Consider the following 27,953-nt stretch of genomic DNA (forward strand, 5'->3'; position numbering starts at 1 on the left):
GCAATTTAACTTTAATTGAAATATGTCTCTATAATGTTATCCTTCGTGTTCATTCCAAAACACTATTTTAAGACCTTTCAGGTACTTCAATAACAAATATCCTTTGGGTGGGACCCAAAGTGAACAACCAGTATAAACTATGTTGATATTGCACAATATCATGTTTTCTAAGTTCTTTTTTGAGAGTCAGAAGTATTCTGCATTTTAAAAGTACAATATTAAAATAAGAAAAAGATGATCTTATAGGAAATTTCATCATCAATATTCTTTTTTTTTTAAGATTTTATTTATTTATTTTTAGAGAGGGAAGGGAGGGAGGGAGAGAGAGAGAGAGGGAGAGAGAGAAACATCAATGTGCGTTGCTGGGGGTTATGGCCTGCAACCCAGGAATGTACCCTGGCTGGGAATCGAACCTGGGACACTTTGGTTCCCAGCCCGCGCTCAATCCACTGAGCTATGCCAGCCAGGGCTTCATCATCAATATTCTTGTTCTCTTCCTCAATTTAGTCTTTTTAAAAATTTTATTTTAATTGTTGTTGCAGTACAATTTTCTTTTACTCCCATCCCAATCAATTTAGTCTTTATACAAGAAACTTTAAAGGAGGACATAAGATTCTTTACCATGACGTGCAAAACAAATTACGGCATTATAAATAAATGTTTTATTCTATTCAGAGTCCAAGTTGGAATGAAAAACTAACCAAAAAGTAAATATCCAAATGTCTTGCTAAAAATGTGAGATTTGTTATTTATTTTATCAACAAATACATATTTTATAAATTCCTGCTATGTGGCAAGTACTGTGTGAGGTACTAGAGTTAAAATGGTGAACAAACAAAACATAATCCCTCTCTATGGGAGCTTATAGTCTAGGGGAGAGGATGGGCAGCACACAAAAGAAAAATAACTAGAGATAAGAAGTAGCATAAAGTAAATCGGTTATTTGAGATGGAGGAAAATTGAAGGAGACCTCAACTGTCAAAAAGTACTTGAGAAAGGCGTTCTCAAGTGTTTAGCCCGAGACCTTAAGCACACAGAAGTCTAATCACACAGTGCTTTGTAGGCCATATAACAGGAATGATAATTGTGAACATTTACTGAGTGCCAGGCATTGTTGCAAGTGCTTTACACGAATTATCTTCTTTAACTTGACCTCCCACATATAATGTCACACAGGGATCAAGCAAGCTGCCCAAGATTCTACAGCTAGTAAGTGGTGAAACCAGGATTTGACTCCAGGAAATGTGTTTGCAGAGCCAGATAGCTAATGTATGATAAACCATTCCAATGTTTTAAATGGAAATTAACATAATGTCTTTTCTTTGAAAAAGACTGGCTAGGATTGCTACTGGAAGGGGACAAACTGGAAGCTCAGCTATGAAGATAAGAGAAGAGTGTAGGTAAGAGATAAGAGAGGCAGACATTACTGCAACAATCCTGGAGATAAAGTAAATGGGAAGATCCAAGATACATTTTAAAGATAAGACTGACAAGACTTGATAACAAAATGATTGTAGAGAGTGAGAGAGCAAGAGGAATCAATTATGAATTTTAGATTCTGACTTGATCAGCATGTAGGTAAGTAGTGAAACCATTTGCTAAGAAGGAGGTAAATAGGGTTAGAGAGGGGGAAATCAAGGCATTTGAACTACCAAGCTAGAGATATCAATGTGGTGTCATCCATGTAGGTAGTATTTAAAGCCATAGGAAGATGAATAAATTCTAGGAAGAGAGACAGAAAGAAAAATGAATAGAAAAAGAAGAGTAGACAATGTAGGACACAACCCAGACAATACTGACAATAAAGTTGTGAAGAGGAAAAGAAACCTGAGAAATAGCAACACGATGGAATGCTACACAGCAGAAAGAAAGAAGATGCTCCTACCCTTTGGGACAGCATGGGTGGAACTGAGGAGCAGTATGCTAAGGGAAATAGCCAGGTGGTGAAAGACAAATAACATGATCTGACCTATAAGAGGAACCTAATCAACAAAACAAACAAGAAAGCAAAATATAACCAGAGACATTGAAATAAAGAACAAATGGACAGTAACCAGAGGGAAGGTGGGAGGGGGTAATGGGGAGGAAAGGGGGAAGGGTTTTCAGGAACACATACAAAGGACACATGGTCAACACCAAAGGTGGGTAGGATTGAGGGTGGGAGGTGGGGATGGCTGGACTGGGGGGAGTAGTAGGGGAAAAGTGGAGACAACTCTACTTGAACAACAATAAAAAAAGGGCTAAGGCAAAGACAAGAATGTTATATATGTTAAAAGTAAAAAGGCTTTTTAAGAAAAAGAAAGTATTCAACTGTTTTAGCTGGACAGTGAAGTACAATGTAAATAGAAAAATGCCCATTAAATTTGGTAGCTTATAGATTATCACTATTAATTTAAAATTATACTTGGTGGAATGGTGAGAGGCAGAAGCTGGACAAGAGTAACTCTAAGGTAAAAAAATGATGACAGTGTGTACAAACATTTTTGATAAGGTCAGTGATAAAGCAGAACATGGAAATGAGGAGCACTACAGGGAAACGCAAGTTCAGTGGAGAAGTTTTCTTCTTATAGTAGGCGATACCAGTATATGTTTCTATGTGGGAGGGAATGATCCAGCCCTGGGAACTAGATTGAGGATGAGGAGAGGGAAAGGTGCTAACAAAAGAAAGAGGTGAATGGGGACAGAATCCAGAAGAAAGTGACCTTTGATAGGAGAGACATTCCAAGACAAGACAAAAAGAACAAAGAGAATGTGGTTACGGTATAACTGGTGATAGGCATAACAGCATCAATTTATGATTGATCCAATTTTCTAATGCAAGGAGGCCTTATAATAACAAACTAATAGAAATATCTAGTGCTTTCTGACTTATAATATTTAAAGGTTAGTTAAATGCCTATTACTCTCAGGTCTTTCATATCTGTATGAAAGGCCAGGAAGATTATTTCTATCTTTAATATAGAATAATACCAAATATATCCTGAAGCTGTTTCTTATTACTTTCTAAAAATGTATGGATTTACTGCTTGCATGTAAATTTAAAAACAAGGACAAAATTTTTAAACAATATATATCAAAAGAACTTTTAGATATTTTAAAAGCCCAAAACTACTTTTATAGACAATGCAAAAAGACAGTAGTTGATTGCTCATAACTTTTAAAACTACTCTAGAGACAACCTTACATCTGAGATTTTATGTTTTCCTGTGAAATGGTGGGATTCACTTTTTTTTTCAGTTATAAACACCTATGTCAGTTACCTTTCATTTTTTACGCTAATCTGTATTTTTTATTTTTAATTATAATTTACATTAATGTTATTTTGCATTAGTTTCAGGTACACAGCGGAGTCATTAGACAATCATAAACTTTACAAAGTGGTCCTCTGGATATTCACATACCCCCCGGCACTATAAATAGTCATTACAATACATATATTTTTAATCCTCGTGTAAGGATATGCTTATTGATTTTAGAAAGAGAGGAAGGGAAGAGAGAGTGAAAGAAAGAGAAACATCAATGTGTGAGAGAAGCAATAATCAGTTGCCTCCCGTATGCGCCCAGACTTGAAATCAAACTCTCCACCTAAGTATGTGCTCTGACCGGGAATGGAAGCCACAAACTTTTTAGTGTACCAGATGATGCTCCCAACAACTGAGCCAACTGGCCAGGGCTCATTACAATATTAATGACTATATTCCCATTGCTGTAATTTACATCCCCATGACTATTTTGTGACTACCTATATGTACTTCTTAATTCCTTCACCTTTTTTATCCAGCCCACCAATCACTCCCCTCCTACCCCATGGCAACCATCAGTCTGATCTCAGGATCTCTGACTCTGCTTCTATTTTGTTTGTTCATTTATTTTGCTCTTTAGATTTCAAATATAAATGGAATCATATGGTACTTGTCTTTCTCTGACTGGCTCATTTCACTTAGCATAATACTGTTAGGCCCACCTATGCTTTTGCAAATGGTAAAATTTCATTTTTTTTTTAGGCTGAATAATATTCTATTGTATATCTGTACCACCACTATTTTTATCCGCTCATCTATTGATGGGCACTTGGATTGCTTCCATATCTTGGCTATTGCAAATAGTGCTGCAATGAACATATACGTTTATATATTCTTTCAAATTCATACTTTAGGTTTCAGATATATTCCCAGAAGTGGAATCACTGGGTCATAAGACAGTTCCATTTTTAAATTTTTGAGGAATCTCCATACTGTTTTTCATAGTAGCTGCACCAATATGCATTCCCATCAACAGTACATGAGGGTTCCTTTTTTGCTACATTGTTGCCAAAATGTTTGTGGGTTTTTTGATAATAGCCATACTGACAGATGTGAGGTGATATCTCATTGTGGTTTTACTTTGCATTTCTCAGATGATTAGTGATGCTGAGCATCTTTTCATATGTTTATTTGCCATCTGCATGTCCTCCTTTGGGAAAGTGACTATTCAGGTCCTCTGCCCACTTTTTAAATTAGATTGTTTGGTTTTGTGGTGTTGAGGTGTATGAGTTATCTATAAATTTTGGATATCAAGCCCTTATCAGATGTTTCATTGGTGAATACCTTCTTTCATTCAGTAGGTTGTCAATTCATTTTGTTAGAAGTTTTGTTAGCTTTCCAAAAACTTTTTAGTTCGATGTAGTCCCATTTATTTTTCTTTTGTTTCCCTTACCTGAGGAGATAGAGAAAAAAACTACTGCTCAGAGAAATGTCAGAGATTATAATACCTATGTTGTCTTCTAAGAGTTTTCTGGTTTCAAGTCTTACATTTAAATCTTTAATCCATTTTGAGTTTATTCTGTAAATAGTGTAAGATGGTCAAGTTTACTTTTTTTGCATATATCTGTCCAATTTTCCCAATACCATTTATTAAGCAGACTGTCTCTACCCCATTGTATGTTTTCTTCTCTGTCAAATATTAATTGGGCATTTAGGTGTGGGTTTATTTCTAGGCTCTCTATTCTGTTCCATTGATCTTTTTTATTCAAGTACTATGCTGTTTTGCTTACTATAGCACTACAGTATATTCTGATATCAAGGAGGGTGATACCTCCAACTTTGTTCTTTTTCAAGATTGCTACAGCCATTCGAGGATCTTTTGTGGTCCCATATAAATTTATAAATTATTTGTTCCAGTTCTGTGAAAAATACCATTGGTATTTTGATAAGAACTGCACTGAATCTATAGATTAGGTAGTATAAACATTTTATTGATTTTAATTCTTCCTATCCATGAACAAAATGTATACTTCCATTTACTGTAACACTTCCATTTCTTTCTTCAGGATTTTAAAATTTTCTGAGTACACATCCATTACCTCCCTGGTTAAATTTGTTCCTAGGTATTCTGTTTCTTTTGATACAGCTGTAAATGGCAGTGTTTTCTTAGTTTTCCTTTTTGACAGTTCATTAGAGGAGTATAACCACGTAACTGATTTCTGAACATTTATTTTATACCCTGCTACTTCACTGAATTCCTTTATCAGTTCTAACAGTTTTTCAATGGATTCTTTAGGGTCTTCAATAAACACAGTATCATGTCATCTGCAAATAAAGACAGTTTTACCTCTTTCTTTCCAATTCAGATGGTTTTTATTTTTTCTTCTTCTCTGTCTGCCATGACTGGGACTTCCAGTACTATGGTGAATTACAGCAGTGAAAGTGGACATCTCTGTCTTCTTCCCTACCTTAAAGAAAACACTTTGCTTTTCCCCATTGAGTATGATGCTGGCTATGGGTTTGTTATATATGGCCTTTATTATTTGAGGTTTGTTCCCTTTACTCTCATTTTTTAAATCATAAATGGGTACTGGTCATTATCAAATGCTTTTCTGCATCTATTGATATGATCATATAATTTTTATCCTTCATTTTGTTTAAGTGGTATATCACATTAATTGATTTTCAAATATTGTTACCCACCTTGCATCTCAGGAGTAAACCCACTTGATCATGGTGTATGATGTTTTTAATGTACTGCTGAATTCAGTTTGCTAATATTTTGTTGAGGATTTTTGCATCTATTTCAACAGAGATTTTGGCCTGTTTTCTTTTTTTGGAGTGTTTTTATCTGGTTTTGGAATTAGGATAATGCTAGCCTCATAAAATATGCTTGGGAGTCTTCCCTTCTCTTGAATTTTTTGGAAGAGTTTGAGAATAAGTATTAGTTCTTTGACTGGTAAAATTCACGTGTGAAGCCATCCAGCCCAAGATGTTTGTTTTTTGAGTCTTTTGATTATTGTGTCAATATTGTTGGTTGTAATTTATCTGTTCATATTTTGTTTCTTCTTGATGCAGTCTTTGAAGATTGTATGTTTCTAGGATTATATCCATTTCTTCCAGATTGTCCAATTTGTAGCATATAGTTGTTCATAGTACTTTATTATAATCCTTTGTATTTCTGTGGTGTCAGTTATTTCATTTCTGATTTTATTCATTTGTATCCTCTCTCTTTTTTCCTTGATGAGTCTGGTTAAAGGTTTGTCAATTTTGTTTATCTTTAAAAAAATAGTTCTTGGTTTGATTGATCTTTTGTACTTCCTTAGACTCTATTTATTTTGGCTCTGATCCTTATTATTTCCTTCCTTCTACTGATTTTTGGCTTTGTTTGTGGTTCTTTTTCTAATTCCATTAGATGTAAGGTTAGAATGTTTGAGATTTTTCTTATTCTTGAAGTAGGCCTATTTTGCTATAAGTTTCCCTGTTAGGGCGGCTTTCATCGTGTCTCATAGATTTAGGATTATTGTGTCTTCATTTTCATTTGTCTCAAGGTTATCTTTTGCTTTCTTCCTTGATCTCATTGTTAACCCATTCACTATTTAGCATGTTCTAGCCTCCATGTGTTTGTGGATTTTTCCATTTTTTTCTTGTAATTGATTTCTAGTTTAATAGCACCTTGGTCTGAAAAGAAGCTTGATATGATTTCAATCTTCTTAAAACTGAGACTTGTTTTGTGCCTTAACATGAACATGTGGTCTATTCTGGAAAATGTTCCATGTGCACTTGAAAAGAAGGTGTATTCACTGCTTTGGGGTGAAATACTTTGAAAATATCAAATCTTTTTGATCTAATGTGTCATTCAAGGCTGCAGTTTCCTTGTTGATTTTCTGTCTAGAAAATCTATCCAGTGATGTCAATGGGGTATCAAAACCCACTACAATGACTATACTACTATCATTCTCTCCCTTTATGTCCAACAATATTTGCTTTATTATTGAGGTGCTCATATGCTGGGTGCATAAATTTTTTATGAGGGTTATATGCTCTTGTCTGATTGTTCCCTTTATTATTATGTAGTGTCCTTCTTTATCTCTTATCATAGCCTTTGTTTTAAAGTCTACTTTGTCTCATGTAAGTATTGCTACACCAGCTTTTTCATTTCCATTTGTATGAAAGGTCCTTTTCTATACCCTTTCAGTTTGTGTATGTCTATCAATCTGAAGTGAGTCCCTTGTAGAAAGCTAACAGTGTTATGGGAACTCCCCTCTAGGTAACTGTCCTTTTTTTTCTGCTTTTAAGATTCTCTGTCTTTAACCTTTGCCATTTTAATTATGATATGTCTTGGTGTGGAGTTCTTTGGGTTTATTTATCCTCTTTGGGACTCTCTGTGCTTCCTGGACTTATGTGTCTTTTCCTTCACCATGCTAGGGAAATTTTTACTCATTTCCTCAAATACAGTCTTAACCCCTTGATCTCTCCCCTCCTTCTTGTACCCCTATAATGTAGATGTTGTTATGCTTGATGTTGTCTGAGACATACCTTAAATTTCCCTTATTGTTTAAAATTCTTTTTTCTTTCTGCTGCTTTCCACTACTTTGTCTTCCAAATTGCTGATTTGATCATCTTGTTCATCTAATATGCTATTGATTCCTTATAGTGCCTTCTTCATTTCAGATATTATTTTCTCATTTCTGACTGGTTCTTTTCTATGGTTTCTAAGTCCTTTTTATACTTACTATCTCTTGTTTTAAGTTCTCATTGAATTCATCCCTCAGTTCCTTGAGGACCCTTATAGCCCTTGTTTGGATTGCATCTGGCAGAATGATTGCCTTCATTTCACTTAGTTCTTTTTCTGGGGACTTCTCCATTCTTTCATCTGGGGAATGTTTCTTTGTATCCCCATTTTGGTTGCCACTCTGTATTTATTTCTGTGTATCAGGTAGGTCTGCTTTATTTCCCAGTCTTGGTAGAGTGTCCTTTGTATTAAGTGTCCTATGGGGCTCAGTGGCATGGTCTCCCTGATCACCCTAGCTAGTTGCTCCAGGAACATCCCTTGTGTGAGTCATGTAAGCCCTCCTGTTGCAGTTTAGTCTTGATTGCCATTGGCCTGTCCATGGGGGAGGCTGGCCTTCATCCTGGCTGACTGTGAACATGGACCCCAACCACAGCTGCTGTACTGGGGCTAACCCGCACTGAGCAATTGGCCCAAGCAGGATGTGGAGTGCTGAGATTTTTTGAGTGTGTCACTTGCGGGCTAATCAGACTGTGATCTGAAGCCAGCCACTGGGTATGTTGGTTCTGGGTCTCTTGTGTGAGACTCCAGTGCAGGTCAGTGTCAGACACTGTCTGTGACTAGCCCTGGGCTACCTCTTAGGAGGGACAAAGTGATTTACAGTTGGTGACTGCCTCTGCTGAGCCTAAATGTGTAGGGAGGGGCCAAGTTACATACCATGGCTTCTACCAGTAATGAGCCTAGGACAGGTCAGCAAAAGGCACCCTGAGATCCACCTCCATGTGCTAGCTGCCCGTTAGGTTCAGCCACTAAAAGAGCCTCTGGCAGTATGTGAGTAGCATGAGGCAGGTTCTGAGTCACCAGGTAGGGGCAAGTGGTTGATTAGTGATCTTTCTTATCCCACATATAATTCAGTAAGCCTTAAAATTTTTTTAAAGAGCTTTATTGAGAGATAGTTGGCATAACTCACCATTTAAAATACAATTCAATAGTTTTAAGTATATTCAAAGATATTATCATTACCCCAAAGATACCATGCACCCATTAGCAGTCATACCCCATTTCCCTCCACAATATCTTACCCCACCCACCCTGGGGTGGTGGGGTATACATTTCTGTCAGAATGTATACTCATTCTGAACATTTCATATATATAAAATCATATACTATCTGGTCTCTTGTCACTGGCTCTTTGACAATATACTGTTTTCAAAATTCATGTTGTAGCATGTACTTCATTTCTTTAAAAATGTTAACAAGAAGTCTATTTAAACAAAGAAAGCTTGATTTGAAGAAAAATATGTAGGATTCATTTATTTTAGTTATTTATCCCTATTTAAAAACATGTTGTGCAACATGGAACAGCTATGTACAAAAGAGTTATAAAACTTGGTTTTACAATGACAAATAAAAAAACATTAAAATTCTCCAATCAGACAAGGTATACAAAGGTTTATGTTTTTATTAAACACTGACAGCAAAATAATCTACTGGAATATAATGATAAAAGCTGAATGAGCATGAGCACAAGGAAAAGGGGTATCTTCACTGAACTGGTATTTTTCCCATTCCATCTTCATTTGATGTTCAGTACATGAATGGGGGAAGGTGAAAATGAAAGAGTAGAGAAAAATATACTGTAGTAACCAGATATGGTGGAACCAAACTGCAGTTTTCTTACTGATAATGTCTTCTTGGTCTATAGGAACAGAGTTCTGGAGTAAAGTACCATGTTCCTTCTTTAGTAGACACCTGTTTCTGCGGCTGGAACACATCAATTTTATTTTCCTCCTGTATTTCCAACTGTGCAGGTATGTCTGTTTCACTGATTGGCTGCCCTTCAAATGGGAATCTGGTCTGCCTTGCGGACAAACCCTGGAGTTCACAATAGGCTCTCATTAGTTTACTGAGACAACGTACCACAGAACCATCCTGCCCCACCACCTTCAAATTAACATGACTGCTGTTCTCATTGTTGACTGTTTCCTTGGGCTTGCAATAGCCATGGTGAGCTCTGGAGTCTCCTCTGCTGCCATTTCATAAAAGAAGTACCAGGCCTACACCTAACAAGCACACAAGTACCAGGTGCAGCAGAAGAAGCGCTTCATTTCTTTTTATGGTTGCAAAACATTCCACTTTATGGAATACACATTTTATCTATTCATTTATTAGTTGATGGGACCTTGGCTATTCTTTCTCTTGTTGTCATTCTCAGTAATGTACTAGGTCATGTGATAACTGTATGTTTAACCTTTTGAGAAATTTCCAGACTTTTTCAAAGGGGCTGCATCACTTTGCTTTTCCACCATCAATATATGAGAATTCCAATTTTTCCATATCCTTGTCAACACTTGTTATTATGTGTTCTTTTGATTGTAGCCATCTTAGTGGGTGTTCAATGGTATCTCATTGTGGTTTTTATTTGCATTTTACTGATGGATAAAAATGTTGAGCATCTTTCATGTGTATATTGGTCATTTGCATGTCTTCTTTGGAAAAATGTCTATTCAGATTCTTTGCCCATTTTAAATATTTTCTTTTTAATACTAAGTTGTACGAGTTCTTTATATATATTGCAGCTACAAGTCCCTTATCAGATATATGCTTTGCAAAAGTTTTCTCCCATTCTGTGCGTCTTTTCATTTTCTTGATGGGGTACTTCTAAACACGAAATTTTACATTTTGATTATGTCTAATTTATCTATTTTTTTCTTTTGTGGCTTGGGCATTTAGTATTATATCTAGGAGATGCTGCCTAATCCAAGATAATGATGATGATTTACATTTATGTTTTCTTCTAAGAGTTTTTTACACTTAAGTTTCATCTATTTGGAGTTAATTTGTATATGCACTTCAAGGCAGTGGTCCACAAGCATTTTTAAATGTTTACTTTTTCATCTTAATAATGTAAAACTTTAAATAGATTCAGATTCCAAAAGTCTTAGCTCTTGAAAGAGCTCATATTCTATCTACTTTTCTATAATTGAGGAAAGTGTTTATCAATTCATTTTTTTTTCACTTCATGGTATCTGGGTAATTTTTAAAGTTTTATTTTATACTTCAATCCTCTTATTTTTACATTAATGTTGAGAAAATTAACATTTCTTCTGAACACAACTTTTGTAATTATAAATTAAGTTACTGTGATGCAATTACAAAGCAATAAACAGATCTCTATAAAGTTAATTTATCTCTACTTTATATTTTCCATATTTGTTACTTTAAATTCTTACCAGAATATTTTCAACTTTGTTTCAAATGTCACCTTTGTATTTTTAGCTTAATTTTGTAATTATTTTTCTATCTGTGGGTGAGGGAAAATGAAAACTTGGAGCAAATTATTTCAGCTCTACCTTACTTCTCTATTTTTAGGTCTTCCCAGTAACCTATTGACACAATACCCATCCTTTTTTTTTTAGCTTGGATTCTAATATTGACTCTTCCCAACTCTGACTATTTACCAATAAAGCATCTCAAACCCTATATCATGGAACTTTTCAAGGAATTTTTTTTCAATTGGTCACCACAACATCCTCTACCTTAGCAAAAAGATCTCACGAATTTCTCTGATACTTTAGAGCCATCATCATTTACTCCAAGATGAGGATTTACAGGTTCTGTTCCCCATAGTCCCTCCACTGAATCTTATCTTTGGTTTTTCACTGATTAGTACTTCTAGCTGGCCTGGGTTAGCTCATGCAGCTCCGCCTTCTATACTAAGGTAAAAAATTTGCATCACCATTGCAAAGGATGTCATTACTCTTTATCAGTGAAGAATAGAACATGAAGAAATCACCTGAGTCAGATACTCTAAAGATTGCTAAAGGATCAGAGATTATTTCTCAGTTCTACAGCACTCATGCCAGGGAGCATCCAGACAAAAGGTAAGGTGTAACTATTTTTTCCAATAGTTTGCTTGTCTTTTACAAACCTAACCTTCAAAATAGATATGTTTTGGCTAGAGGTTCACAATCACATTTATTTACAATTAAGAAATTTCTTTGGGACTTGTGGTGAAGATGGGGGTATAGGAAGACACACTGTGCCTCCTCACACAACCAAAACTAAGGACAACAAAAATTTAGAAACAAAAAACAACCAGAAGAGAGATAAATGAACTGAATGGAAATCTGACAACCATTCATCCAGAACAGTAAGAGGGGCAGAGTCAGAGGCCAACAGAGAGGGGTTGAGGGGTCCCAGCAGGAAAAAGGGGTGGCTGGCAGATGGGGGCACGCAGATGGCAGTTGGCAGACCCCAGACATGCATGGGCAGCTGACGGACATGGTGGCAGACCCCGGGCATGGAAGACAACAAGCAGACCCAGTGTGGTGTGCAAGGCAGCTGGCTGTCCATGGTCACACATTTGCATGCAGATAAACCAAGCGAAAACGGGCAGCGACACAGACCACGCAACCCAAGGACCCAGTGCCGGGAAATAAAGCCTAAAAGAACCAATTGAAAACACCACTGGGGGTTGAGGTGCCAGGAGAGACTCCCAGCCTCACAGGAGAGTTTCTTGGGGAGACCCACAGGGTCCTAGAATGTACACAAGACCACCCACCCGGGAGCCAGCACCAGAAGGGCTCAATCTGTTTGTGGGAAGCAGCAGAAGGGACAGAAGTCCTAGAGAGAGTGGAGCAAGAACCATTGCTTCCTCTCTGAACTTGCCCCCAAGTATAGCGTACAGCGTCACAACCCAGCGACTGGGTTGCCCCGCCCCAGTGAACACCTAAGGCTCTGTCCCTCAGTACTTAACAGGCACGACCAGACCCCCAAAAAAGGCTCAAGCAGAACAAATCAAAGCCCCACAGTCAATACTTTTAAGCGACTAAGAGATAGCCAACTTATCAGATGTACAGTTCGAAGCACTGGTGATCAGGATGCTCACAGAATCGATTGATTTTGGTTGCAAATTAGATGAAAAAATGAAGTCTACACTAAGTGAAATGAAGAAAAAGGTACAGGGAACCAATAGTGATGGAAAGAAAACTGGGTTTCAAATCAATGGAGTGGATGAGAAGGAAGAAAAAAACACAACCAGAAAAGAATGAAGAAATAAGAATTCAAAAAAAAATGAGGAGAAGCTTAGGAACCTCCAGGACATCTTTAAATGTTCCAATATCTGAATTATAGGGGAACCAGAGGGAGCAGAGGAAGAGCAACACATTGAAAACTTTTTTGAACAAATAATAAAGAACTTACCCATTCTAGCAAAGGAAATAGACTTCCAGGAAGTCCAGGAAGCTCAGAGAGTCCCAAAGAAGTTGGACCCAAGAAGGAACACACCAAGGCACATCATAATTACATTACCCAAGCTTAAAATGAAGGAGAGAATTCTAGAAGCAGCAAGAGATAAGGGGACAGTAACCTACAAAGGAGTTCCCATCAGACTGTCAGCTGATTTCTCAAAACAGACCTTGCAAGCAAGAAGGGGCTGGAAAGAAGTATTCCAAGTCATGAAAGGCAAGGACCTACATCCCAGATTGCTCTATCCAGCAAAGCTTTCATTTAGAATGGAAGTGCTTCTCAGATAAGGTCAAGTTGAAGGAGTTCATCACCACCAAGCCCTTATTTTATGAAATGTTAAAGGGACTTATCTAAGAAAAAGAAGATAAAAAATATGAACAGTAAAAAGACATCAAACTCAGTTATTAACAACCACACCTAAAGCAAAACCAAAAGAAACTAAGCAAACAACTAGAACAGGAACAGAACCACAGAAATGGAGATCACATGGAGAGTTAGCAACAGAGGAGTGGGAGGAGGAGAGAGGGGGAAAAGGTATGGAGAATAAGTAGCATAGATGGTAGGTAGAAAATAGACAGGGAAGGGCAAGAATAGTATGGGAAATGTAGAAGCTAAAGAACTTATGACCCATGGACATGAACTAAGGGGGGGGGATGTGGGTGGGATGGGGTGGGCAGGGTGGAGGGGAGTGAAGGGGGAAAATGGGACAACTGTAGTAGCATAATCAATAAAATATATTTAAAAAACAAAAAATAAAATATTTTTATTAAAAATTGATTTCAGTAAAAAAAATAGTGTAAATAGCTTTAAAAAAACACTTTTGCAACTACATTTTTTAGCTTACTTCTGAAATAAGAATTCTGAAATAACTCCCTACTTAGTTCCATTCTTGGGAATTACAGAGCCATTATACTCACAGTGAAATACTGTGAGTGTATATGTATTGACTTATGTGTATAAACATATACTAAACAATGTTTTTGTTTGAGTAATAGGTTTATATATTGTTACAAGAATATTTTTACTTCATAAACTTTTTGAGTTGAATCCTTTCCTTTTTATTTTAAAAAAAAACAGCTAATACCTAAGAACAAAGCAAAAAGCACTTACTTTTAAATATTTAACATAAGTCAATCTAAAAAACTCTATTCAAGAGTTATTTCTACCCCACCCAACTGCCTAAACTAAGAAATAAGACTAACGACTTAGAGATATTATTAATGCTTTAAAGTCTGTTACAGACTATCATAACTTTACTTCAATCTTGTTATTGTATAAGAGATGTAAACTTGGTTTTGACTTCACTCATTTAGGAATTTTAGGTTTGATCTCTAATTTTCTGATACTATTTTTATTTTCAAAGCCTTAGTATCCTCCACATTTAGTATCTTTCATTCACTAGTACTGATAAATAAAAGAAACATGTTTTATGTCATAAGGTTCATTTCAAATATCTAAGAGTTTGTCTCATGGACATGGACAACAGTGTAGTGATTGCTGTGGGGAGGAGGGTATAAGGGGACTAAATGGCACTGGAAAAAAATACAATAAAGAATAAAAAGATCAATCAATATTATTTCAAAGAGATACTTCAAAGAGAAGTCTTTATAGAATAATTTAATATAAATTAAGAGGAAATCATACAAAAATCTAGAGTTCATCCTCACACCACTGTCCATCCTTAGAAATATCCCAAGAGTATTATATTGCTGTAAAGAATTCAACAAGTATATATCAGATTTACTTTATGCAAATAGCTCTGTTACTTAAAGGTCTTTACATCCTGGTTGAATTTATAACTGTGATAGTATTTATCTTTCAAATGAAAAATTTACTATTTTATTACCTAACAACATAGAGGCACCTAAGTAATAATACTATAATCTGTACTAGCTAGTCAGCTAACAGAATATCTCATAATAAATGCCCAGATTTGTTTCCACATACAAAATATCAAACACTGCTTTAGGACATGAAAATTAAGATTCTAGATATATAATTTCTTAATATTTGTGCCTAATTTTCTCCATCAAAGCTGGTTTAGACTGTCACTCTTTTCTTTCAGAAATATGGTTAATGAAGTTGATATAAGTATGGCAATTTAAAAGTGTCTAAGGCAGTGCTGTTCGATAGTATTTTCTATGATGAAGAAATGTTCTATTATCTGTGCTAATTTGGTAGCCACTAGCCACACATAGCTACAGAATACCTGAAATGTGATACAGCAAGAGAAGAGCTAAATTAGTAATTTTATTTAATCTTAATTAATCTTCATTTACACAGTAGCACGTGGGTAGTGGCTACTGTACTGAACAGTACATGTCTACGATATTGAAATTATTGAATATTTTCACTTACAAATACTTTTGAAATGAAGAAAAGTGGTTTCTTTAACAAAAGCTATAAAAATAAATTAGTTGACCAGAGTTTGATAAGAAACACTCTTGTCCTAATATGCACCTTTTTTTATTACCACAAAAGTTAAGAAAGTTCCGTTTTTCACATGGCACAGCATATCATCTCTCATGTACATATACTGTATTTTGTTGTGTATAATGTGCACATTTTTGCCCAAATTCTTGAGGGAAAAATAAGGATGTGCATTATACATGGCCAGTTCCTGCAATCTATTGTATCTGTCCTTGTGTTTTGTAATTATGTTACATAAAATTTCTTGTACCATAATATGTTAAAAAATAAATGCTAAAACTCCTTTACAATACAAAAAACTGGTATCTAAATATAAATAAATAAAGTAATTGAATTAACAAATTAAAACAAAAGATTTTTTTCCTGAAAGTTGGGCCAAAAACATGGGTGCACATTTGCCATGAGTACAAAGCTAAACATGGTATACAACCCAAGAAAAACAACATTGCCACAGACTACTCTAAAGAGAGAGTCAGGCACTCATTAATTATAAATATCTATGTGAATTATATAAATATTTAGAATAATTAAATAAATATGAATATATATGTGAATTGAAGTGATGAATGGTCCACTTCTATTCTTTATTATAAAAATAAATAAATGTTGTAGTGAAGAAAATGTCTGTACAAAGAATGAAACTTCAAGTGCTGAAAGAGTGAGAATTAGAAATAATTTGAAAAGAGATATCCTAGGCATAATGTGAAGCCTGAAAAGATAAACCAAGGTAGATTATGTTTTGACAAACTGCAGTTTCCTGGAAAGATAGTGACTTTTTCTGAGTGGTATGAAAAGTAGGAAATAATGAGGACTTTGGAAATGAATGAGCCTTCATTCTATTCTTATTTCTAAGTCTTTATGTGACTCTTTTAAGTATATATTTAAAAATTAAAAGGAGTTTTAAACCTGGTTGTTTTGAAGTCTCTCAGAGCTGTGGAGATGTACTCAGATAAATGTTTTTCCATGAGTGCTACTCTGATCCAAGCTCTCCCCTAAAAGGAAAAAGAAAAAATCAAATATGAAAAGACATTAAAAATTAAAACATTTTTTCTCATTGCATCATCAACAATATAAGAACTTTAATATGTTAAGAACTCATCCAAAATATATTTGATAAAGTTAAAAAATTTTAAGTAGATAATGGGTAAATTTTTATTATATACAGAATAGATTTTGTTTCTCTGAAGGTACAGATTAAGCATGTCAGATTAACTCTGTATCTTTGGAAGAAAGAGAACCATTAGTACTGAGTTACTTGGATTACAGTCTTCTTTTAAATCACAGAATGTAATCAGAAGACATAACACTCTACTTCTATGCCCAAATCAACAAGCTTAATAAAATGAATCCCCTTAGAAAGCATGAGACACAGAATCCATACTCTTTAATAAAAAATAACAATTTTCACACCACTTGCTTAAGAAAATGTCTCACCTAACCTTCCAGAGGGAGGTTTTAGACAACTAATTATGAACCAAATTTCATTATTTATCATGCATCCAAATTGTGAGTTACTGAATTTGATGCCCCCAGAACATTCTAAAAAACTGTTACCAAATATTTAAACCAGAAAGAACAATCAAACAACAAAAATATCCCAGAAGCATGTTCTAGTACAAAATCACAGAAACAGATAATTCTGACTAAATGTGAATAGTTTATTTTTACTTAGTTGGGACTAACCAATTAATTTTTTTATAATCTAAAACATTTCTTCTGGACTATTTGTTTAGAATGAAAGAATATAAGAGGTTATATTTGTAGTGATAATTTTAAAATTCAATTACTTTCATTTTCACTGAATCCTTTCACAGATCTCCGGAAAGTCCAGGAAGGTCAACTACATAGAAAATCAAAACACTGCAATGACAGTTGGGAATAAAGGTGACATTAATCAATACCTATGATGGTCGACTACCTGTATGGAGAAAAAAAAGCAGTCTTTAGAAATGACTCCAACTCTAGTAAATTCACCAAACCCTGAGACAGGAAGGATCAAAAAGGGGTCAAATATAGACCATGGATAATACCTGTCAGGCTAGAAGCAGCAGTATTGTTGAGAAACAGAGGAAAGACATGAGTGCGGTTAGCACCCCAGTTGATTTGCCCACCAAGCACAGAACCCCTTTTAGCTTCCCCAGGGCTCACTCCATCATTTTCACTGAGTAAGCCCAGGGGAACTACAACTAGCTGTGGCTGACTGGAATAACAGAAGGAAGAGGCAAGCCATTGTCCAGCAGTCTCAAGATTCTTGAAATTTAAAAGATACAGAGACTGGCAGTGGTAGTCTGAATCCCAGGATTTCACCAAAACAGAAGCAGGGAAAGTTGCTCTCCAGAGAAGGTCAGACACAGGAGTCTATGCTTTTGCTAGATGAGAAATACGAGGAAGTCCTGCTTCCTGATTTATTAATTTCAATACATACAAAGCTGGGCTACACCTAGTTTCCTGTCCTTGGACGTTTGTGGAATTCTCTGTTATATTGTGAAAATAAATTATGATGATTTTAACCGCTTCTTTCAACAAAAGAATTTTTACTAGTACATAAGATAAATAGACATTTATGAAAAGTTTTGGGGCCATGGAGTGAGAAAACTGAAAACTAGGTTTAACATTTTAGACTTTATCAGTTAGTTAGGTGATGCTGAACCAATGAAATTTTGCTTTTTTTCCCCAGAGACACAAATATTCATTTGACACTGCAGGTTCTGTTTTTTTAAAAAAAGTTAAAAGTAGTCAACACTTCTTTAGAATGTAATAATATACGCCTGGCTCTATTGTAAGAGCTTTATATACACATCAAAATATTTAATCCTCCCAAGAGCTCTAAGTTGGGTTACAATACTAACCCTACTTCACCACATGAGGGAACAAAAAAAAAGATAACTAGAAAACAGGAAACTCATCCCACAACCACCAAACTGACCAACCTAACTGAATTAACACCCACATACTCTACCATCCTTCCTATTTCAGGGAATTGTAATCATTTAAGAGAATAAAAGGGCAAATCAGAGTGGGCAAAGATATCTGTGTTATATGTATTTAATGAAAGACTCATTCATAAAATACAAATAATTCTTACCTATCCATAATAATAAGAAAATTCAATTTGAAAATGAAACTATAAGGGAAAGAATTTTAACTACAGACTCAATTTCTTTAGTAGGTATCAGAATTTTCAGATGTTTTCTTTTTGTGTTAGTTCTGTAAGTGATATTTTTTCAAAGAATTTGCCCATTTCGCCTAAATTTTCAAATTTATAGGTGTGAGGTTATTCATAGTATTTTCTTTTAGGATTTTTAATGTCTGTAGAGTCTCTGGAGTGGGGCTTTTCTTCATTCCTGGGACTAGTGATTTATAATCTCTCTCTTTTCTTCTTCATCTTGCTAGAATTTTTATCAAACTGCATTAATCTTTTTACAAACACCAATTTTTGGTTTTGGCTCTTCATTATTTCCTTCTTTCTACCTTGAATTTATTACTTTTTTAAATAGCTTCTTGAGATGAAAGTTTTGATGACTGATTTTCAGCCTTTACTCTTTTTAAAAATATATATAAGTGTATTTAAGCCTACCTATTTTCCTCTAAGTAGAAATTTTTATGTATTTCATTATCATTACTTTCCAGATATTTTTATTTTAATTGTAATTTCTTTCCTCCATGAAATTGATTTCTTCTAGTCAACCATTTTTTAGTTATCTTTATTATTAATTCTAGCTTAATTCTACTGTCATTAGAAAATAGTTTATATGATTTCAATCCTCTAAAATTCACTGAGATGAATTATAACTCAACAAATGATCAATTTTTGTATATGTTCTATATGTGTTCATTAAAATGGATATTCTGTAGTTTTTATTTGGGTTTTCTTATATTTTGCAGTTCTCTATTATTATCTTTGTGTTTTCTTGAATCTATTATAATTACTTAAAATTCCATTATCTGCATTTCCCATAGTCTGTTTCAACTACCTTTTTTATATCTCAGTTTTGGCCATTTGATCTTCTTTCCTGAAATGCCTGGTGATTTTTTATTGAATAGTAGACACTGTATATGAAAAGCTGTAGCAGTTCTAATGCTACCTTTCTCTAGGGTAGATTATTTTTTCTTCTGGCAGGTAGACAATGAACTTGAAAATCACCATGCACCATTTAAGGTACCACGTTTAGACCTTTTTCAGGCTGTCTTCATCTGAATTTACCTTACTTCCAAGGGATAGCCTCTAGGGTCTCAAATAAAAGCCTGAAGTGTTTACAGGTCCCCTCCAATTAGATTGACCTTGAATTCTAAGGTCTGTCTCTCTAGTACAGGACTGAAATCTTTGACTGGCTTTTTAAGCCTCCTACCTGTTGCTTTCAGCTTGATTTATGAGACTTTTGCTCTGTGCTTCAGGTGACCAAGAGCTGGCAAACATCTCATAGGAACACTGCATGTACAAGTTCAGGCACATTGCTTTACAGTTCTTTCCTCTCAATTAAGTCCTGGTTTCCCTGGCAGTTCCAAGCCCAAGTTGTTTCACTAGCCCAGAGACACTAAACCTTTATACTCTCTGCTCAGCCTCTATAATGAAGTGAACAAATAACCTTAGGCTAAAAGCCAAGACAAATGTAGGGCACACTTCATAAACCATCCTCTCTAGGATTGTGACCACTGAAGTTCTCATGCCTTGGCTGTTCTCTTATGTCTTAAGTTGGTTGCTTTATGCATTTCATACATCCTTTATCATTGTTCTTGGCAGAAAAGTTCCTCTAATAAAAGCTATCCTGTTTTCACTGGAAGCAGATATTACTCATTTCTTACTCCATGATCATCTTTTTAGACCCTAATTAACCCTTCTAACTTGATTCTCTGCTCCTACCCCTCCTTTCTATGTTTTCTCTAATCATTTAAAAATATAATCAGATTATACTACTCTATTCCTTTTTTTAAAAAATGAAAAAAAGGAACCCTCAAGTAGCTCCCCACTTCATTGAGAATGATATCCAAACTCCTAATCATGACTGTATCTCCTAGTTTATACCTTGCTTCCTCAGCTTAATATTTGCACAGCACATTTCTTCCCATAATTCACATCCTGACTCAAATATTATTCTCACAGAATCCTTCCCTATGTCTTCTACCACTCCTATCACTTTCTAACTTCTCCTGAGATATTACATATATACTTGTTTGTTGTATTACTAAAATGTGATGGGTGTAAACATTGTTCTTTGCCATCTTCTTCAACACTGCCAGTGTATCCTCAGCATTTACAAGTTTCTGGTACACAGCAGGCATTCAGTATATACTTGTTAAGTAAGTGAATAAAACTAAAAAGGAGATAAATATCTTACTCATAGCTACTAGGCACTGGAGCCACCAGTTAGAAGTGGAGAAAAGAAATGACATTAAAAATTCAATATTTTTAAAAGATTTGTATTTAAAGTGGATACAGTATTAAACCAATGGGCAGAATCAGAGTATCTTTGGTTTCTCCTGGGATATTGTTTTATTTTCAAAACTCCCTAAGTATTTCTGACATTCTTCCAGATTCAGGGTCACCATAATAAAGAACTGGGGGTAGGAAATGTCAAGTGGTGGTTATAAAGGGAGATAAATTTGTGAGTCAATAATAGAAAACGATCATATAAATGGCCTCTTTGCAATATTATATCTTACTGCAAAGTTAGAGTGTTTGGTAACTCCGGTGTAGCTATCATTAATAGCCCCTCTGCCTCTGCCTCTTTCAGTGGAGCATTTAGCTAACCTGCCTCTGGGACACAGCAGTGACAACACCAGCTTCTGAACACAGGAAAAAGTAAACAAGAAGAGACATACAAGACTAGGCAGGATTAGGGACATATATCATATGCATTAAGGATTATATTCATAGTTCTGACATGGTATAAGTGCTCAGTAAAAATTTGTCAGATGGAGGGACACATGGATATTTGAATGGTTGATATGACTAGCATATTCAGAAATTGGCTTAATATCTTAAATTCAGTAAGAGATGAAATGTAAAGGGTAAGCAATCACAAACTAGGAAAGCCAGACTTAGCCCAAAACAGTAACTATTCTTAAGAAGAAACAAAACACACACATGCACACACATAAGACATACAGGAAGGCAGGAAGAACTCCAGAACTCATACTTTGAGGCCAAAAATTAAAACTAAAGGGAAAAAAGGATTTCTCAAGCTTGACATCAGTTGGAATATGAAGAAAATCCAACAGAGATATCTGAAAAATCAATAAGAGTAATTTAATATGCAATTAGGGGAGTTCCTGGCAAAGGTCATATATTATGCTTAGAAGTAATCAGCCCAATAGCAGATGGGAAAGACAGGCAAGTTCAAAAGAAAATGAAATATGACTATTGAGATGAAGTTATTTTTCTAAGGCTGCTAATTCTAGTCTGAAATCTAAAATAATTGATGTGCAGAAATCCTATGTCCCAGAACCCTTGCATACTGTAGAAAAAAACAAATGCAAATATACCTGAGATGGAACAATTATAAGCATGACCTTCAATTTGAATATTTTATTCCATTGTTAGGTTATGTTTAGGCTCTAGAAAATAGGTTCAACTAGTCACAGACACAGCAAATACAGGGAAAAGTCTGTAGTTGAAAGATCTTAGCTTACAGTGACTATATATCAGATCTCCCATGGTGGCAAGTTTCTATAAAATGAACCTGCATTGTACAGTGGTACTAGGACCCAGATACTCCTGATTCAGTCAACTCAACTAAATTTACAGAATGTTTCTATGCTGAATTAGTCATTGCTCTAAAGTGCATCTTGTCTTCCTCTGTTTACTATGTCATCACATAATCCTAAAAGTGAAATCAGAGTTAATCTTACTTTTTATTTTGAATTCAAAAATGAAGCTCTGTTTTGATCCCAAGTGTACAGAATTGCACATTGTTTAGCAAGTAAGTTTGGTGCTTGGATTCTGGGATGTTTTCACATGTGTCAAGGCTTGATGAGAGCACTATGTATGCTACTAGTCACTCCAGACTGTAGCTCAAAGGCCCAGTAAACCAGCCCTCTGAACTATTTGTTTAATCTTTCAATCCTGACACTAGGCAGGTGTGTTTTACTGAGGAGATTAACTACTTTCTCTTCCCACCACAATGAATAAAGACAGAAGCAATCTTCCCCTGCAGATTTTTCCCAGCATAAACAGGCAAATCATAGATCTCTCTTTCCCAAAGTGGAATCTGTTTGAGGCCTGGTCAAAACAAAAACATAAATGCTGGATTTGGAACATGAGTGCTCTGTGGTGTTTTGATACTGAACACTGTTTTTTTATAAAATAAATATTAACTTTCTCTGCTGGGCAGCATCTTGCTGTGCAGGGCCTAATCCTGAGAGTCTCATGAAGAAAGGTGGTGAGCTAGGGTTTGCATTTCTTGGGTCCACCCAGGTCCAAATGTGACATTTCTAATGTTTGTTAATGTTTCGATTACCTTTTGTATTTTGAGGCGTGCAGGTTCTATAAATGTATTCTCTTCTATATTGAAAGAATTCAGGACACACTTGTCATGTTAATCTCTCCTACTTTGTATTTGAACATAAGAAAAAATGTTATGTAGCACCTAGGTACTCTCTATGTTCATAGGCTTGATTCATTCAAATTATAGCTAGTCTTTTCATGTTAACCTACAAAAACCAAGATCTTATTCTTAAACCATAAGGAAAACTGATACAAACTCAACTAAGATGCAAAAGGAGAATTCAAACTGTACATTTTTAAACCTGTATACCAGACAATTAGAAAGCAAATACATGAATATATTCAATATTTCAAGGAAATGAAGGCCAAAGGACTACTAAGACAATAATTGTGACCAAAAAAACCCCCATACCATACAATAAAAAACAATATAAAACATCTATGAGAAAAAAGTTTTTAATTAAAAAATGTAGTTATAATCGACTGAAAAATGAAGATATTTATTAGCCTAAGAAATACGTGAGGTGGGAGAAAACCCATCCAATCTAAAAGAGTTAGAAGATAAAGAGCAGAAAGGTAACTGTGGTTCAGACAGGCCCTTGACTAGAGATGGACAGGAGGCTGCGCAGCAGGGAGCAGCGGTTTCACAAAGTGAACTGCACGACTTTAAAAGGCGGCAAGAATCACAGCTATCAACTTTATCCAGAAATACACCTCCATAATATGAATTTTAAGCTGTTTAACTATGTTTGTAATTATGTCACTGAATTTAAATGTTATAAATCAGTTTTAAAAACTTAAACATTCAGTTCATGTTTTACAAAATGGTTTAATTTCAATATATGTTAGTTTTGCAAACCAAATTTTTCCAAAAGAATTCCTAAATAAAAATAGATAGGAGCAATAAACTTAGAAACTATTCTTTCAAAAGATTATCATTATGCTTGTGTTTATTATACAGATTTATAATTTATGTTTATAATCATGGAATAATGAACTAAATTATGTCTTGATGTTAAAACCATACATAACTATTTTCAATCTCTATTTTCTACTAGATTCTTATGTAATCATTGTGTTACAATAGTAAGGAAAGCTAAAATGACAATCCAATTAACAAAAAACCTCCTAAACTAAAGCTGATATAATTTATATCAGCAGCTCTGACATTTTACAATCTTAAAAATTATTGAGGACTCCAAAGAGTCTTTATATAGTTTATATTTAATTGATATTTACTATATTACAAAACTAGAAACTTTAAAATATGAAATAATTAAAAAATAAACCCATTATATGTTAACATAAATAAAATTTTTATGAAAAATTATGTTTTCTAAATAAAAATATTAATGAGAAAAGTGGCTGTTTTTACATTTTTTTCCTTAACATATGGCTTAAAGAGAACTAGATAACTGTTTCTACATTCAAGCTGTTCCAATGTGGTGTTATGATTTAAGCATATGAAGAAGATCTAGCTGCACCAAGATACATAGTTGGAAAAAGAAATCTTGTAGTAGCCTTTTCAGGTAACTCTGGATATTCTCCTTTGGTTCTACGTCAAAACTCATAAGCAATCATTTCTTTAAGGTTAATTTCAACATGAAATCTATAACCACCTAATGAACTCACACTATTTTACATTAAATCTATTGGTCTGTTGTACTTTTAATGGATATTTTTACTCATGCATGATTTTAGAATACCAAGCATCTGTCATTTGGAAAATGTGAGTTACTGTCAGTCTATGACATGTTAACACATTTCATTAAACAATTAAAAAATGCATTTGTTAACATCAATGTTGCCAGAAAAGTCTTTAAGTACTGGGAAGCTATCAATCTTAAGATGTTGAATACAAGCTTTCAAAACCTCTAAGTTTTACACAAAAGCTTTAATTTTACTATTGGCCACAAATACTGTCAGCTGTTGTCCTTGAAGTAATAGGCTCACTTTGTTCATTGATATTTAAGAAATGTCTACCAAATGTCTAAAAGAACTATAGTTCCTACATTTTTCTTTCAGATAAAAACAGCATTACACAGCAAAAATGTCCAGTTCAGTTTAAAATGCAAACAACTGCATGAACTTTCCTTGACACAATTATCATGTTTCAGTATGCTGCAGAAATGCTTTTTTGCATACTTGCCATTTTGTCACTCAGGATATGAAAAAGACAGGTACACAAAGGTTAAGATTTAATAAAATTACTAATGTTTACTGAACCATCATGGACATTCTTGACTGAAAGTGGCTTTTTCTTTTTTAAAAACTGAGCTGATGGTGGGGAAGAATTCAATGATTACTAGTATAGCTTGATGCCTTTGTCTTAATTTGGGCTAAGGCACAAGCAATTTTACCCGCCATTGCTTTTGCATTAGCAATGCAAATGTGAACACACTGCAAACACAAATGATATTTTGCTGTTATATGAAAATAGTTTTGACATTATGGACCCCCAGGGTTCTGCAGGACACTGAGAGTCACTGGTTTAGGTAATTCAAAAATATAGAAAATTCAAATAATAGAAAATATTTCCTTGTTCTTCTAAGTAGTGACAAGCTTCATACCTTCCGGCTATTCATAAGGCAAAAGTGAAGATTCAAGAGCATTCTAAAATAACTTCGTGCAACAGAAAAGGAAACTAGCCTCTAACAGTGCTTAATTCCAACAAAGAAAAAAAAACCAAATATTTTATATAGCAAAAAGCTCAAAATGTTCTAATTGGGTCGAGACTGCTGAGGATTACGCATGTTGTATGTTATTATTTACGTCTTACCTTAGCTCTAGAGGAACTGACATTTTCCATATTTTCAATGCTGCAGATACAATTCTGTGAAACCTTCCGGCAAGCCACTCTGATATAGTCCCAGAAGCTACGAGGACTTTCATAACCAAACCAGGTTACTTGACCTTCAGGAGACAAATTGCAACACACAATAAAAGAAAACTAGACTAGAAAATTCAAAATACAATACCAATAAAACTCGAAAAAATAAAAGCCAGTTTGGTGTGCTATAATGGGAAGAGCACAGATCTCAATATCAAAAATCTTAAATCTAGTCCTGGTCTACTTTTACCTAGTTATATTACTTTGGATAATATATTTAATAAATCCAAATCACAGTTTTCTTAAGAAAATCCAACTAAATGGAGTAAAGAGGGTCTATACTCTAAGAGGGAATTTCAGGGGAACAGGGGAAGGGTTTGCAGGAACAAGTATATAGGACACAAGGACAAAAACTAGGGGGAGTGGAAATGGGAGGGAGGTGGGGAGTGTTGGGAGGGTGGGCTGGGATGAGAGTAAAAGGCAGAAAACTGTACTTGAACAACAATTAAAATTAAAAAATAAAGAAATCTCTTGCTGCTTATATCCTATTATTCTAACATAGTCTTTTATGTATCATCCAGATAATTTTCCTGGTGGCTCTAGTTAAGCATTAATTTAAATGTCATCAGTTATACTCTAAAGCTTTCTCTACTCAGGAAAACAAAAAATAAATAAATAAAAACATAACCTTCTTTCTCTTCTTCATAGGGTTACTTTAAGGAAATGAAATAATGTGTGTGGTCTATCCTGTAAGTAAATATAATCAGTTAGATTCCTGCATTCACTAATTGTTTATAATCTACCCACCCATTCTCATCTATAAAGCTGTAAAGCTCCCCAGTAACTGTCATTCATCTGCTTTCTTCTGATCACCAACCCAGAAGTCCTTCAGGAACTTACCATTCTAATCTTTCAGATTTGAGTAATTATGTATCTGTTTATGAAGAAATGTTCTCTTCTGTGTATCAAATTTAGTATTAATATTTCAATGCAGGACTTTGAGTAGTAGATCCACTGGAACCATTTTGTACTCAGTATTTTTAAATGGGATGAGAGACATCTTAATACTTTCTTCAACTGATCTTACCTAGGGAAGTTGCTTTAATCTTTTTCTAAAAAAAATTTTATTTATTTTTAGAGAGGGGGAAAGGAGGGAGAAAGAGAGAAAGCAACATCAATGTGTGGTTGCCTCTCACATTTCCCTTACATGGGACCTGGCCCGCAACCCAGGCATGTGCCCTGACTGGGAATCGAACCAGTGACCCTTTGGTTCACAGGCCAGCACTCAATCCACTGAGCCACACCAGCCAGGGCAGAAATTGTTTAATCTTAAGGTAGAAATATTAGCTTATATATTTTTAAATCTGTGCTTCTGTTTTCAATTAATTACTTTTATCTCAAACCTTCCCTTCCCAAGTAATAGCTTCTCTCTAAGCAACATCAAAAAGTGTTCTTGTCAGCAAGCACATTTTAGGAACTATGTCTGATATAATATTTGAATGATTTCCAACCATGGCAGCCCATAAAAATACCTGGGCTTCTTTTTGAAAATACTTATGCCTGGGCCCACCAAAACTAAATAATCAGAATATTTAGGGGAGGGCTCAAGCACAGGTATTTTTAAAAAGATCCACCCTGGCCAGTGTGGCTCAATGGATTGAGGACCCAAAGGTCACCAGTTTGATTCCCAGTCAGGGCACATGCCTGGGTTGTGCACCCAGTCCCCAGCTGGGGGAGTGTAAGAGGAAACCAATCTATGTGTCTCTTACACATTGATGTTTTTCTCCCTCTCTTTCTTCCTCCCTTTGCCTCTCTCTAAAAAAAAGTAAATAAATATAATCTTAAAAAATAAAATTTCTAAAATAAAATGATAAAAAAATCCGTCTGGTATTTCTAATAGTATACTTATGGTCAATCAACCAATAGGAAGCCTACACATAGTGATAGGTAACTCCAATCATCATTCAGGACATTTTAAAGACCTGTGTGATCTCTACAGTGAGACAGTTCCTTACTTATTTATCC

At 34.9% G+C, this 27,953-nt stretch overlaps 1 protein-coding gene across 5 annotated transcripts in view; it reads right to left on the bottom strand.

The window, feature by feature from the left end:
- Positions 1-27,953, bottom strand: part of RUNDC3B (RUN domain containing 3B) — a 151,048-nt gene that overhangs the window by 56,030 nt on the left and 67,065 nt on the right. For all 5 annotated transcript variants that reach the window (XM_045828760.1, XM_045828757.1, XM_045828759.1 and 2 more), the window contains 2 exons: positions 25,878-26,011; positions 16,561-16,646 (listed from right to left, as the gene is read on the bottom strand). In XM_045828760.1, the coding sequence (XP_045684716.1) occupies positions 16,561-16,646; positions 25,878-26,011 (220 nt within the window). The remainder of the gene's footprint in view (positions 1-16,560; positions 16,647-25,877; positions 26,012-27,953) is intronic.

The sequence above is a fragment of the Phyllostomus hastatus genome, unplaced genomic scaffold, assembly GCF_019186645.2.
Source record: "Phyllostomus hastatus isolate PE091 unplaced genomic scaffold, TTU_PhHast_1.1 phas_scaffold_78, whole genome shotgun sequence".
Taxonomy (NCBI): domain Eukaryota; kingdom Metazoa; phylum Chordata; class Mammalia; order Chiroptera; family Phyllostomidae; genus Phyllostomus; species Phyllostomus hastatus.